At 46.0% G+C, this 12,057-nt stretch overlaps 1 protein-coding gene across 3 annotated transcripts in view; it reads right to left on the bottom strand.

The window, feature by feature from the left end:
- Window positions 1-9,824: 9,824 nt before the first annotated feature.
- Window positions 9,825-12,057, bottom strand: part of arhgef12b (Rho guanine nucleotide exchange factor (GEF) 12b) — a 154,811-nt gene continuing 152,578 nt past the window's right edge. For all 3 annotated transcript variants that reach the window (XM_039005184.1, XM_039005185.1, XM_039005186.1), the window contains one exon: window positions 9,825-11,726. In XM_039005184.1, the coding sequence (XP_038861112.1) occupies window positions 11,716-11,726 (11 nt within the window). In that variant the 3' untranslated portion in view covers window positions 9,825-11,715. The remainder of the gene's footprint in view (window positions 11,727-12,057) is intronic.

Here is a 12,057-nt window from a genome sequence, read left to right as displayed (position 1 = left end):
AGGTGGTGACCACAGACCAATTCTCAGTTCCTATGCTTCCTGGCTGATGTTTTGGTCACTTTTGAATGCTGGCGGTGCTCTCACTCTAGTGGTAGCATGAGACGGAGTCTACAACCCACACAAGTGGCTCAGGTAGTGCAGTTCATCCAGGATGGCACATCAATGCGAGCTGTGGCAAAAAGGTTTGCTGTGTCTGTCAGCGTAGTGTCCAGAGCATGGAGGCGCTACCAGGAGACAGGCCAGTACATCAGGAGACGTGGAGGAGGCCGTAGGAGGGCAACAACCCAGCAGCAGGACCGCTACCTCCGCCTTTGTGCAAGGAGGTGCACTGCCAGAGCCCTGCAAAATGACCTCCAGCAGGCCACAAATGCCCCCCCCCCCCCCCCCCCCCAAAGGTGCGGACTCCGGCCGCAAAACCTAAACCTATAGGGGAGGGTCTGGGTGGGCATCTATCCGCGGTGGCGGCTCTGGTGCGGGACGTGGACCCCACTCCACCTTAGTCTTGGCCCTCTGGAGTGGCGACCCTCGCCGCCGACCCCGGACTGGGGACCCTTGCAGCGGGCCCCGGACAGGAGGCTTCGTGCCCTGGATCACCGCTGGAGGCTTCGTGCCATGGATCACCGCTGGAGGCTTCGTGCCATGGATCATCGCTGGAGGCTTCGTGCCATGGATCATCGCTGGAGGCTTCGTGCCATGGATCATCGCTGGAGGCTTCGTGCCATGGATCATCGCTGGAGGCTTCGTGCCATGGATCATCGCTGGAGGCTTCTTGCCATGGATCATCGCTGGAGTGTATAGACACACAGGAGGCCTGGTTCTGGGAGAAGGCACAGGACTCACCAGGCTGGGGAGACATGCAGGAGGGTTAGGGCTTAGCACAGGCACAGGACTCACCAGGCCGAGGAGGCACACTGGAGGCCTCGAGCAACGAGCCTGCACAACCCATCCTGGCTCGATGCCCACTCTAGCCCGGCCGATGCGAGGAGCTGCGATGTAGCGCACCGGGCTATGAACATGTACTGGATACACCGTGCGCTCCACCGCATAACACGGTGCCTGACCAATACGATGCTCCACCCGGTAAGCACAGGGAGTTGGCTCAGGTCTCCTACCTGACTCCGCCAATCTCCCCGTGTGCCCTCCCCCCAAAAATTCTGGGGCTGCCTCTCGTGCACCTCTCCTCGAGCTAACTCCTCGTAGCGTCGCCGCTCCGCTTTGGCTGCCTCCAGCTCCTCTTTAGGACGGCGATACTCTCCCGGCTGTGCCCAGGGTCCCTTGCCTTCCAAGATTTCCTCTCATGTCCAGGAGTCCATCAATTTCTGCTCCTTCCTACCACGCTGCTTGGTCCGTTGGGGGTGGGTAGTTCTGTAACGTTCCTCGTCTTCGTCGGATGAGGAATAGGAATCATCGGACCAACACGCAGCGTGGTAAGTGTTCATTGTAATTTAATTAAATAAACTGAACACTGAATGACAAAAAACAACAAAGAGAGTGAACGACACGAAACAGTCCTGTAAGGTGAAAAAACACAGAACAGGAAACAACTACCCACAAACACAGGTGGGAAAAGGCTATCTAAGTATGGTTCTCAATCAGAGACGATTGACAGCTGCCTCTGATTGGGAACCATACCAGGCCAAACACATAGAAAAGGACAACATAGAACAAAACATAGAATGCCCACCCCAACTCACGCCCTGACCAAACCAAAATAGAGACATACAAAGGATCTCTAAGGTCAGGGCATGACAAACTGTACAGTACCAGTCAACAGTTTGGACACAGCTACTGATTCCAGGATTTTTCTTTATTTTTACTATTTTCTACATTGTAGAATAATAGTGAAGAAAAACTATGAAATAACACATATGGAATCATGTAGTAACCAAAAAAGTGTTAAACAAATCAAAATATATTTTCTTTTTACACATTCTTCAAAGTAGCAACCCTTTGCCTTGATGACAGCTTTGCACCCTCTTGGCATTCTCTCAACAAGCTTCATGAGGTAGTTACCTGGAATGCATTTCAATTAACAGGTGTGCCTTGTTAAAAGCTAATTTGTGGAATTTATTTCCTTCTTAATGCATTTGAGCCAATCAGTTGTGCTGTGACAAGGTAGGGGTGGTATACAGAAGATAGCCCTATTTGGTAAAATACCAAGTCCATATTATGACAAGAACAGCTCAAATAAGCAAAGAGAAACGACAGTCCATCATGACTTTAAGACAAACTTTAAGTCAATCCGGAAAATGTAAAGAACTTTGAAAGTTTCTTCAAGTGCAGTCGCAAAAACCATCAAATGCTATGATGAAACTGGCTCTCATAAGGACCGCCAAAGGAAAAGAAGACTCAGAGTTACCTCTGCTACAGAGGATGAGTTCATAAGAGTTACCAGCCTCAGAAATTGCAGCACAAATAAATGCTTCAGAGTACAAGTAACAGACACATCTCAACATCAACTGTTCAGAGGAGACTCCGTGAATCAGGCCTTCATGGCCGAATTGCTGAAAAGAAACCCCTACTAAAGGACACCAATAGGAAGAAGAGACTTGCTTTGGCCAAGAAACACAAGCAATGGACATTAGACCGGTGGAAATCTGTCCTTTGGTCTGATGAGTCCAATTTGAGATTTTTGGTTCCAACCGCCGTGTCTATGTGAGACACAGAGTAGATGAACGGATGATCTCCCCATGTGTGGTTCCCACCGTGAAGCATGGAGGAGGAGGTGTGATGGTGTGGGGGTGCTTTGCTGGTGACACTGTCTGTGATTTATTTCGAATTCAAGGCACACATAACCAGCATGGCTACCAGAGCATTCTGCACCAATACGCCATCCCATCTGGTTTGGGCTTAGTGGGACTATCGTTTGTTTTTCAACAGGACAATGACCAAAAACACACCTCCAGGCTGTGTAAGGGCTATTTGACCAAGAAGGAGAGTGATGGAGTGCTGCATCAGACCTCAACCCAATTGTGATGGTTTGGGATGAGTTGGACTGTGTATATTGGACTGTGTACTGTGTATACATTTTTAGCAATCTACATAAAATACCCCATAATGACAAAACAAAAACAGTTTTTCAGACATTTTTGCAAATGTATTAAAAACAAGAAACAGATACCTTATTTAAGTAAGTATTCAGAACCTTTGCTATGAGACTGGGGATTGAGCTGAGATGCATCATGTTTTCATTGCTCATCCTTGAGATGCTTATACAACTTCATTGGAGTCCATCTGTGGTAAATTTAATTGATTGGACATGATTTGGAAAGGCACACACCTGTCTATAGAAGGTCCCACAGTTGACAGTGCATGTCAGAGCAAAACCCATGCCATGAGGTCGAAGGAATAGTACGTAGAGCTCCGAGACAGGATTGTGTCGAGGCACAGATCTTGGGAAGGTTAACCCCCAAAACTTCTGCAGCATTGAAGGTCGCAAGAACACAGTGGCCTCCATCATTCTTAAATGGAAGAAGTTTGGAACCACCAAGACTCTTCCTAAAGCTGGCCGCCCGGCCAAACTGAGCAATCAGGGGAGAAGGGCCTTGGTCAGGGAGGAGACTAAGAACCCAATGGTCACTCTGACAGAGCTCTAGAGTTCCTTTGTGAAGATGGGAGAACCTTCCAGAAGGACAACCATCTCTGCAGCACTCCATCAATCAGGCCTTTATGGTAGAGTGGCCAGACGGAAGCCACTCCTCAGTAACAGGCACATGACAGCCCTCTTGGAGTTTGCCAAAAGGCACCTAAAGACTGTCAGACGATGAGAAACAAGATTCTCTGGTCTGATGAAACCAAGATTGAAGTCTTTGGCCTGAAAGCCAAGCGTCAAGTCTAGAGGAAACCTGGCACCATCCATACGGTGAAGCAAGGTGGTGGCAGCATCATGCTGTTGGGATGTTTTTCAGTGGCAGGAACTGGGAGACTAGTCAGGATCGAGGCAAAGATGAACGGAGCAAAGTACAAAGAGATCCTTGATGAAAACCTGCTCCAGAGCACTGAGGACCTCAGACTGGGGTGAATGTTCACCTTCCAACAGGACAAAGACACTAAGCACACAGCCAAGACAACGCAGGAGTGGCTTCGGGAAAAGTCTCTGAATGTCCTTGAGGGGCCCAGCCAGAGCCCGGGCTTGAACCCGATCAAACATCTCTGGAGAGACCTCAGAATATTTGTGCAGCAAAGCTCCCCATCCAACCGGACAGAGCTTGAGAGGATCTGCAGAGAAGAATGGGAGAAACTCCCCAAATACAGGTGTGCTAAGCTTGTAGCGCCATACCCACGAAGACTTAATGCTGTAATAGCTGCCAAAGGTGCTTCAACAAAGTACTGAGTAAAGGGTCTGAATACTTATGTAAATGTATTTCCATTTTTATTTTTAACACACAAGCAAAAAAAAATAAAAAACTTTTTTTTTGCTTTGTCATTATGGGGTATTGTGTGTAGATTGATGAGGGGGAAAAACTATTTAATACATTTTAGAAAAAGGCTGTAACGTAACAAAATGTGGAAAAAGTCAAGGTGTCTGATTACTTTCCGAATTCACTGTACATCTCTTTTATACTGTTTCTTGTCATTGTGTTCAATCTTTAGATCCAACCATTGCTCCGCTGTGCCCCTTCTCCTTGATGAGTAACTTTTTGGGGGGTTTCGATGCCAGCTGCCCAGTATAGAGCAACCTGTCATCAGCATCTGGCTCCGAGGAGCAGTCCTCGGAGACGAGGCCATACCCCAAACTGTTCAATAAAATTCCATATTGCATTCTGTCATTCGGTTAAGCCTGTACTCGATTGAAATGTAGTTTATGAAGATTCAATCAGGAAGGATGGTCTGAATGGCTTGTCACTTTTAAATTAATCTAGTAAGCTAAATATAATTCACATCACTTCCTATCTCACAGCATAGCATGTATCCATACTGTAGTGTTAATGTTCAAATCAAATCAAAGTTTATTTGTCACGTGCGCCGAATACAACAGGTGTAGACCTTACAGTGAAATGCTTACTTACAGGATCTAACCAATAGTGCAATAAAGGTATTAGGTGAACAATAGGTAAGTAAAGAAATAAAACAAAAGTAAAAAGACAGGCTATATACAGTAGCGAGGCTATAGAAGTAGTTAGGCTACATACAGACACCGGTTAGTCGGGCTGATTGAGGTAGTATGTACATGTAGATATGGTTAAAGTGACTATGCATATATGATGAACAGAGAGTAGCAGTAGCGTAAAAGAGGGGTTGGCGGGTGGTGGGTTGGACACAATGCAGATAGCCCGGTTAGCCAATGTGCGGGAGCACTGGTTGGTCGGCACAATTGAGATAGAATGTACATGAATGTATAGTTAAAGTGACTATGCATATATGATAAACAGAGAGTATTAGCAGCATAAAAAGAGGGGTTGGGGGGGGGGGGGGTACACAATGCAAATAGTCCAGGTAGCCATTTGATTACCTGTTCAGGAGTCTTATGGCTTGGGGGTAAAAACTGTTGAGAAGCCTTTTTGTCCTAGACTTGGCACTCCTGTACCGCTTGCCATGCGGTAGTAGAGAGAACAGTCTATGGCTGGGGTGGCTGAGGTCTTTGACAATTTTTAGGGCCTTCCTCTGACACCGCCTGGTGTAGAGGTCCTGGATGGCAGGCAGCATAGTCCCAGTGATGTACTGGGCCGTACGCACTACCCTCTGTAGTGCCTTGCGGTCAGAGGCAGAGCAATTGCCGTACCAGGCAGTGATGCAACCAGTCAGGATGCTCTCAATGATGCAGCTGTAGAACCTTTTGAGGATCTCAGGATCCATGCCAAATCTTTTTAGTTTCCTGAGGGGGAATAGGCTTTGTCGTGCCCTCTTCACGACTGTCTTGGTGTGTTAGGACCATTCTAGTTTGTTGTTGATGTGGACACCAAGGAACTTGAAGCTCTCAACCTGCTCCACTACAGCCCCGTCGATGAGAATGGGGGCGTGCTCGGTCCTCCTTTTCCTATAGTCCACAATAATCTCCTTAGTCTTGGTTATGTTAAGGGATAGCTTAACATAACCAGGGAGGAGGTTATGTTACCACAAGTGGTAGGCCTGATCACCGACAACGGAGACAGCCTATAGGGAGGAGGCCAGGTCTCTGACCTCCTCCCTATAGGCCTTCTCTGGCCTCCTCCCTATAGGCTGTCTCCGTTGTCGGTGATCAGGCCTACCACTGTTGTGTCGTCTGCAAACTTAATGATGGTGTTGGAGTCATGCCTGGCCATGCAGTCGTGGGTGAACAGGGAGTACAGGGGGGGACTGAGCACGCACCCCTGGGGAGCTCCAGTGTTGAGGATCAGCGTGGCAGATGTGTTGCTACCTACACTCACCACCTGGGGGCGGCCCGTCAGGAAGTCCAGGATCCAGTTGCAGAGGGAGGTGTTTAGTCCCAGGATCCTTAGCTTAGTGATGAGCTTTGAGGGTACTATGGTGTTGAACGCTGAGCTGTAGTCAATGAATATCATTCTCACATAAGTGTTCCTTTTGTCCAGGTGGGAAAGGGAAGTGTGGAGTGCAATAGAGATTGCATCATCTGTGGATCTGTTTGGGCGGTATGCAAATTGGAGTGGGTCTAGGGTTTCTGGGATAATGGTGTTGATGTGAGCCATTACCAACCTTTCAAAGCACTTCATGGCTGCGGACTTGAGTGCTACGGGTCTGTAGTCATTTAGGCAGGTTGCCTTTGTGTTGTTGGGCACACTATGGTGGTCTGCTTGAAATATGTTGGTATTACAGACTCAATCAGGGACATGTTGAAAATGTCAGTGAAGACACCTGCCGGTTGGTCAGCACGTGCTCGGCGCACACGTCCTGGTAATCCATCTGGCCCCGCAGCCTTGTGTATGTTGACCTGTTTTAAGGTCTTACTCACGTCGGCTACGGAGAGCGTGATCACACAGTCATCTGGAACAGCTGATGCTCTCATGCATGCCTCAGTGTTGCTTGCCTCGAAGTGAGCACAGAAGTGATTTAGCTTGTCTGGTAGGCTCGTGTCACTGGGCAGCTCGCGGCTGTGCTTCCCTTTGTAGTCTGTAATAGTTTGCAAGCCCTGCCACATAAGACGAACATCGGAGCCGGTGTACTATGATTCAATCTTAGCCCTGTATTGGCCTGTTTGATGGTTCGTCGCAGGGCATAGCAGGATTTCTTATAAGCTTTCGGGTTAGTGTCCCGCACCTTGAAAGCGGCAGCTCTACCCTTTAGCTCAGTGCGAATGTTGCCTGTAATCCATGGCTGATTGGGGTATGTACGTACAGTCACTGTGGGGACGATGTTCTCGATGCACTTATTGATAAAGCCAGTGACTGATGTGGTGTACTCCTCAGTGCCATCGGAAGAATCCCGGAACATGTTCCAGTCTGTGCTAGCAAAACAGTCCTGTAGTTTAGCATCTGCTTCATCTGACCACTTTTTTATTGATCTAGTCACTGGTGCTTCCTGCTTTAATTTTTGCTTGTAAGCAGGAATCAGGAGGATAGAGTTGTGGTCGGATTTACCAAATGGAGAGCGAGGGAGAGCTTTGTACGCGTCTCTGTGTGTGGAGTACAGGTGATCTAGAATTTTCTTCCCCTTTGGTTGCACATATAACATGTTGATGGAAGTTTGGTAGAACTGATTTAAGTTTCCCTGCATTAAAGTCTCCGGCCACTAGGAGCGCCGCCTCTGGGTGAGTGGTTTCCTGTTTGCTTATTTCCTTATACAGCTGACAGTGTGGTCTTAGTGCAAGCATCTGTCTGTGGTGGTAAATAAACAGCCACAAAAAGTATAGCTGAAAACTCTCTAGGCAAGTAGTGTGGCCTGCAATTTATCACAATATACTCTACTTCAGGCGAGCAAAATCTAGAGACTTCCTTAGATTTCTTGCACCAGCTGTTGTTTACAAATATGCACAGACCGCCCCCCCCTCGTCTAACCGGAGTGTACTGTTCTATCTTGCCGGTGCAGCGTGTATCCCACTAGCTAAATATCCATGTCATTCAGCCACGATTCCGTGAAACGTAGGATATTACAGTTTTTGATGTCCCATTGGTAGGATATTTGTGATCGTACCTCGTCTAGTTTATTGTCCAATGATTGCACGTTGGCGAGTAGTATTGATGGTAACGGCAGCTTTCCCACTCGCCTTTTCCGGGTCCTGAACAGGCATCCGGCTCTTTGTCCTCTGTACCTGCGTCGCTTCCTCTTGCAAATAATGGGGATGTTGGCCCTGCCAGGTGTTTGGAGAATGTCTTGTGCGTCTTGTTTGTTGAAGAAAAATCTTTGTCTAATCCGAGGTGAGTGATCGCTGTCCTGATATCCAGAAGCTCTTTTTTGCCGTAAGATACGGTTGTACAAAGTAGAAACATGATGTACAAAGTATGTTACAAATAACGCAAAAACCCCCACATAATAGCACAATTGGTTGGGCGCCCGTAAAACTGCTGCCATTTCTTCCGGTGCCATCCCTTCAGCAGGGCAGGTTTTTATATGGTATCGTTTATAATGTTACCTCATTGGGCTCCTGAGTGGCACAGCGGTCTAAGGCACTGCATCTCAGTGCTTAAGGCATCACTAAAGACCCTGGTTCAATTCCAGGCTGTATCATAACCGGACATGATTGAGAGTACCATCAGGCGCGGCACAACTGGCCCAGCGTTGTTAGGGTTTGGCCAGGTTAGGCCATCATTGTAAATAAGAATTTGTTCTTAACTGACTTGCCTAGTTAAAACAAAGGTAAAACAAAATCAGCATAGCAGGTATCTAAACTCACTGGCCAGTTTATTAGGTACACCATCCCGTTCACAAAAACGGATCGCTCCTACAGACATTGAGTCAAGTGGCCGTGGCTTGCTATATAAAGCTGGCAGACATGCATCGAGGCATTCGGTTACTGTTCAAATGAATGTTAGAAGGGGCCAAACCAGTGACCTTGAGTGTGGTATGATTGTTGGTGTCAGGCACGCCGGATGGATCCAGTATCTCAGAAACGGCTGCCCTCCTGGACTTTTCACGCACGACATTGTCTAGGGTTTCCCGAGAATCGTGTGACAAATAGAAAATATCCAGTCAGCGGCAGTCCTTGTTGACAGTACCAAAATATTACAAATCAGATTGAAATCAGTTGATAAGATAAGTATTCTACCTCTGACCCAATACATATTAGAATGTCCTTCTATGACTTGGTAAACAAAATGAAAGGGTGCATTCCACCACCTGAATTGTGTTGTTTGAACAGTTATAAAGCCAAGGTTGGTGATTTACTGCCACCTGCAGTTATGGAATGTTTGCTCACAAGTATAATTCAGTGGCTGATCCCTCATGACCTGGATGGAATTATGTGATCCTTAACTCATGGGAAGTCTCACCCAGTTGACTTGTTCAAATGGTTTAAGTCCTCTATGGTGCTGTCCATGCTAAAACAGGCTTTTGGGCACTAGGGGCATCTACACATCTCTATGGATAAACTCTACAAGCGCATCGCCAACATAAATTCTATAGTGGACGGGGTACAACTCTAACCTTCGCCAGTGCTTTACTTCTCTCGGTTTTCCTTCGATTTTGACACTATCTTCTGTATGACAGAAAGATTACAGGTCAAATCATGGCCAACATGTCCATGCCAGACTGTTAAAAAAATTACCTTGACCATACCATACAGATACCCATCTTAAAACCCCAAAGAGCAAGCAATGCAGATGTAGAAGCACAGTGGCTAGGAAAAACTCCCTAGAATGCTCATAAAATGAAACAAACATTCGTAACAAGAAGATATACCAAAATATACAGCAGTATTTTCACATCCAAGCACAGAGAATAACGCTCCACCATCAGTGTTTCCAGCAAGCTTTTTTAATGATATTTGAACATTTTAAGTTGTGTAGTTTTGGCCGATATTCCAAACTCATATTTCCCTCCCTTTACACAGGAAGATGAACTTTCCTTTTAGAACAATAGATCAGTCTAATTTAAATCTCACCTAAAATAAGTATTTACGTTTTCAACAGAGCCAGAGACCATAATAATAGTGCTCACAATAATATAATAAAAATATAACGTCTAGACAAAAATAATAAAAAGACAGATTACATTTAATATTTTAGGGATACGTTGCAATCTTATTCTCTCCTGGTTTTAGTAGTTTCTGTCAAAGTAATACATGATTGTATAATATAGAAAGCAGGAGATGCATTTTAAGAGATGCAATGTTTTTCATAACTGTTAGTCATTTATTTTTACATTTAAAATAGTCCATAGAAGTCCTTTTCATCCAAAAATCCAAGCCAAGTCTTCCGGCTGGTGAAAGTAATATATTTGTTGTGCCAGTCTTTTCTCAATCCAACCATGAAATTACACAGGTCCTGTGCTCTCACCCTAGAAGCTTATTTATGAGTTAAGACTTCCTCAGTAGCGCGTACACAAAGGACGATGTACAGTAACGTAGAGACTTTAGAGTTCCAAAAACAGAAAAATTGAAGGTATACGGAAACTGGGCAAAGAGCTGGGGGTGTTCCCCGATCCAGGAGGGTCCCTATCAATTAGGAATGGATGAATACTACATGACTTCAGAGGGAAGTCAATAACTCTAATGACAGACTGTCCTCTTGTATTTTGCTATATCACACCACGTGCTTCCCAAGAGCCACAACTCAAGCCAGAGGAGATACAGCCACACCAAAAGGTGAACAAATGGAGCGCTTACCGGTATACTGTTATCACCTCACCACTGACAGTGTATCACTGAAATATCTCTCGAGAAAATGGAATTCGTCAATTTATTCTTTCACCATCTGCTGTGAACAAGACCAAGGCTTCATGCTAAGGATGCGGGTTAGCAAAGTGGACCAGTCTAGCAGACCGATCTAGTCCTTTTTTCTTGAGATCCACTAAATCACTTGAGGACCTATTAAAGGGAGAATCCTAACTTAAGGGAACATTTAACTTAAGTGGAAGTTACAATAGGATTCACCCCTAAGTGATTAAAGAATTACTTCAGGATGTCTTAAGATACCTAATCAAAATCTACAAGGCTTTCAGTGTTGTAGGCATGATGGGGGGGTTAGAAAAAACACTGATTAAACTTGCCATTTTTTGTTCTAGTGGAATTTGATCAATCATGGAATGATTACAACTGAAGAGGTATGTATATTGACCACCCTGCATCTTCTGCACACTTCTCACTCTGCTAAGCCTTTGCCATGGTGGTCCTCCAGGTCCAAACCATTAACCACAACACAGCAGTGCTTTAAGTTGGACTATAGCATCACGTACAGTTGTGTTTCTGACCCCCGATGGATATATTGAAAGTGGTGCGTTCCGAATGCTGAATGCACGTGAGCAATGGGAAGATGGCACTCTTATCCACAGGAGAAAGAAGATGCGGGGGTTGAAAAATAACTTCAATCCCTATCTACTAATATCCTGATGGTGGTGGTAGTCGGTACACTTTGAGCAGCACTTGTGTTAATTTCCAAAGTGGGGTGTTTGGGGGTGGAATGGTCCTAGTGAGAACGCTGTGTGAGTTGTGGCGTTCTTTTCCCTGATTGCCATTTGTGCCGGGCGGGGGGGGTCCCCTGATCGTTCCAGTCTCCACTGTGGGCCACAGCATTATGGGAGGGGTGGGGGGCTGAGGTGGAGGGCCTCCAGAGGACAGGAAGAGGTGTCCCCCTCCGTGTCCCTCCTTCGTCCTCTTGTGGTGGAGGGGAAGGGGCTCTGTCATCACTAACTATTATCTGAAGAGCGAGAGAGACAACAAAAAGAGAAATAATGAACACATATTTAGATTTTGCTTTCCTCATCGTGTTTTTCTCTTTGATATTTGACCACAAAACCTATACTTATGATAACCAACAACACATCTGGTTTGAAGTTGTGATACGTATTCTGTTTGTTGTCCCGTGTGTACGGTTTACTCAAACTTCAATGCTTGCAGAAATAACTATGTATTGGTGGAGTACAAGATATATCGATGCGTATGTACTCCAAAGCCCTTTCAAGCATCCTGTGCATGTGAACTCCTGTTGTATCTGTTCATGGTCAGTAAAGTATCAGGGTGCGTCCCAA

The sequence above is a fragment of the Salvelinus namaycush genome, chromosome 12, assembly GCF_016432855.1.
Source record: "Salvelinus namaycush isolate Seneca chromosome 12, SaNama_1.0, whole genome shotgun sequence".
NCBI classification, from domain to species: domain Eukaryota; kingdom Metazoa; phylum Chordata; class Actinopteri; order Salmoniformes; family Salmonidae; genus Salvelinus; species Salvelinus namaycush.
The sequence above is the reverse complement of the archived record's forward strand: the minus strand, read 5'-3'. Positions and strand labels throughout refer to the sequence as shown.